Here is a 1,878-nt window from a genome sequence, read left to right as displayed (position 1 = left end):
GCACGCACCCGGCGCCGCAGACCCCCAGCAGCTCTGCAGGCGCAGCCGGGACCGTTCCTGCGGCACGCGGTGAGCTGGCCCGTAGCGTGTCCTCGCCATCAGGCACGGACCCACAAAACTTGGCAGTTCCTCTCAAAACCGGACTAATTCTTGCAAAGAGGCTGCAAAAAGGCTCCTCTGAGCATTGCTGGTGCTCAGCTCTATCCTTTGAGGGCTCAGCCTTCCCTGCTTACCCTGGGATCGCAGAGGGTGCTTCACTCTGGTCTTCACCCCCAAACTGCAAACCCCCCCGTGCTCCCATCGGTGTGCATTACTCAAAGCAGCTCCTCAAAAGCCAATGGTGCGGGGACGGGTCCAGCCTTGCTGTCCTGTGGAGCCCTCTGTCACTGGAGACACCTTTATGGCCCGGAGTCGACAAGCTGCCAACTCGCCTCCGGATAAAAACCACCCGGGGTTTGTAAATCCAGGCAGCAGCAAAGCTCCGGGTTGGGCTTAGCGCGCCGCCCTCCTCGCACCGGAGCAGCCCCAGGCTGAGCCACGGAGCCGGTTTGGCCGGCGCGGGGCTGCCGGCAGCGCTGTCGGGAGCAGGGCGCAGGGTGCTGGCGATGTGCAGGGACTCTCGCTTTCAGCAGCCCCACTCTCGCCCATGCTCGGGCTGCCTCGGGCGTCACCTGCGAGAGAGAAAACCAGTCCCTGGCACGTCCCGGTGTCCCTGCTCTGCAGAAGCTGCTTTGCCCTCAACTCTTGGCATTAGCAGAGCATGGCGGTTGGTTTAGCCCATTTTACCCCTAAAACTGAGGCTCAGGGAAGGCTGGGACCAGCTGGGGCCAAGCCTGAGATCCCCTGGACTCTCCCCCCTGGTAAAGGTCCCCATCCATCCCCAAAACATGCTAGTGGAGGCCCTGCAGGGGAGCGTGGCTGAGCCACACAAAGCCCTGGGGAGGAAAGAGGATGAACCTGGGGAGCAGAGACTGGGAGCCATGCTGGTCCGGGGCTGCGCCCCACCAGGGGCCAGCACCTCGGCAGCCAAGAGGGAGCTGGCAGGGCGCTGGGATCCATCCTGGCAGCCATCAGCACCTGCCTCTGTGGGCAGCGGAACAGAAGGAAAAGGCAAGGGGGGAGGGAAATGCTCTGCGGGGTCCCCTCCTGCCCGTGTCCCAAGGGACCTGCCACCTGGCGGGGCTGGTGTCTACACAAACATTTGCTCTGCTGACATGCCAAGCGCCCGGCACAGCCGTCCCCGCCTGCCACCCAGGCATGGCCCCCCCTTGTTGATCCTGGCCCGTTCCAGGGGATTGTGCTGCCAATTTACACCAATATGAGCAATCAGGTTGGGGACTTGGTGGCTGGGACTTGGCTGGGTGGCTCATCCCTTATGGCAAAGCCTCCATCAGAAGGAAATGCAGAGGTTGAGTCACCTCTGAGTCACCCGGGAGAGCGGGGCTGGGCTTTACTCTCCACGGGTGGGATGGTTCCCCCACCCCCAAGTGAGTGTAACGTGGTGAGGGAGGGATTCTGGCAGGTCAATGAGATGAAGTCCAGCGAGAGATGATCTTAAAGGTCTTTTCCAACCTAAATGATTCTATGAGCTGCTCCACTGCTGTCTCCCATTGCATCTCTTCACCCACTTCTGCTGCTGCTGTTTCTCCAGGTTGGGTGACTCTGGCCTCCACCAGCCCCCATGGATTGGAAAACGCTGCAGGCACTGCTCAGCGGAGTCAACAAGTACTCCACAGCCTTCGGCCGCATCTGGCTCTCCGTGGTCTTTGTCTTCCGCGTGCTGGTCTACGTGGTGGCAGCTGAGCGCGTGTGGGGAGATGAGCAGAAGGACTTTGACTGCAACACGCGGCAGCCGGGCTGCACCAATGTCTGCTCCGA

The 1,878-nt window shown here is 61.6% G+C and overlaps 1 protein-coding gene across 1 annotated transcript in view; it reads left to right on the top strand.

Moving 5' to 3' along the window:
* Positions 1-1,681: 1,681 nt before the first annotated feature.
* GJB3 (gap junction protein beta 3) overlaps positions 1,682-1,878 on the top strand; it is a 795-nt gene continuing 598 nt past the window's right edge. Inside the window, exon 1 of the mRNA XM_009634974.1 lies at positions 1,682-1,867. Within this exon, the coding sequence (XP_009633269.1) occupies positions 1,682-1,867 (186 nt within the window). The remainder of the gene's footprint in view (positions 1,868-1,878) is intronic.

Source organism: Egretta garzetta, unplaced genomic scaffold (assembly GCF_000687185.1).
Source record: "Egretta garzetta isolate BGI_Z169 unplaced genomic scaffold, ASM68718v1 scaffold243, whole genome shotgun sequence".
Taxonomy (NCBI): Eukaryota; Metazoa; Chordata; class Aves; order Pelecaniformes; family Ardeidae; genus Egretta; species Egretta garzetta.
Note: the sequence above shows the minus strand (reverse complement) of the source record. Positions and strands in the feature narration are given on the sequence as shown.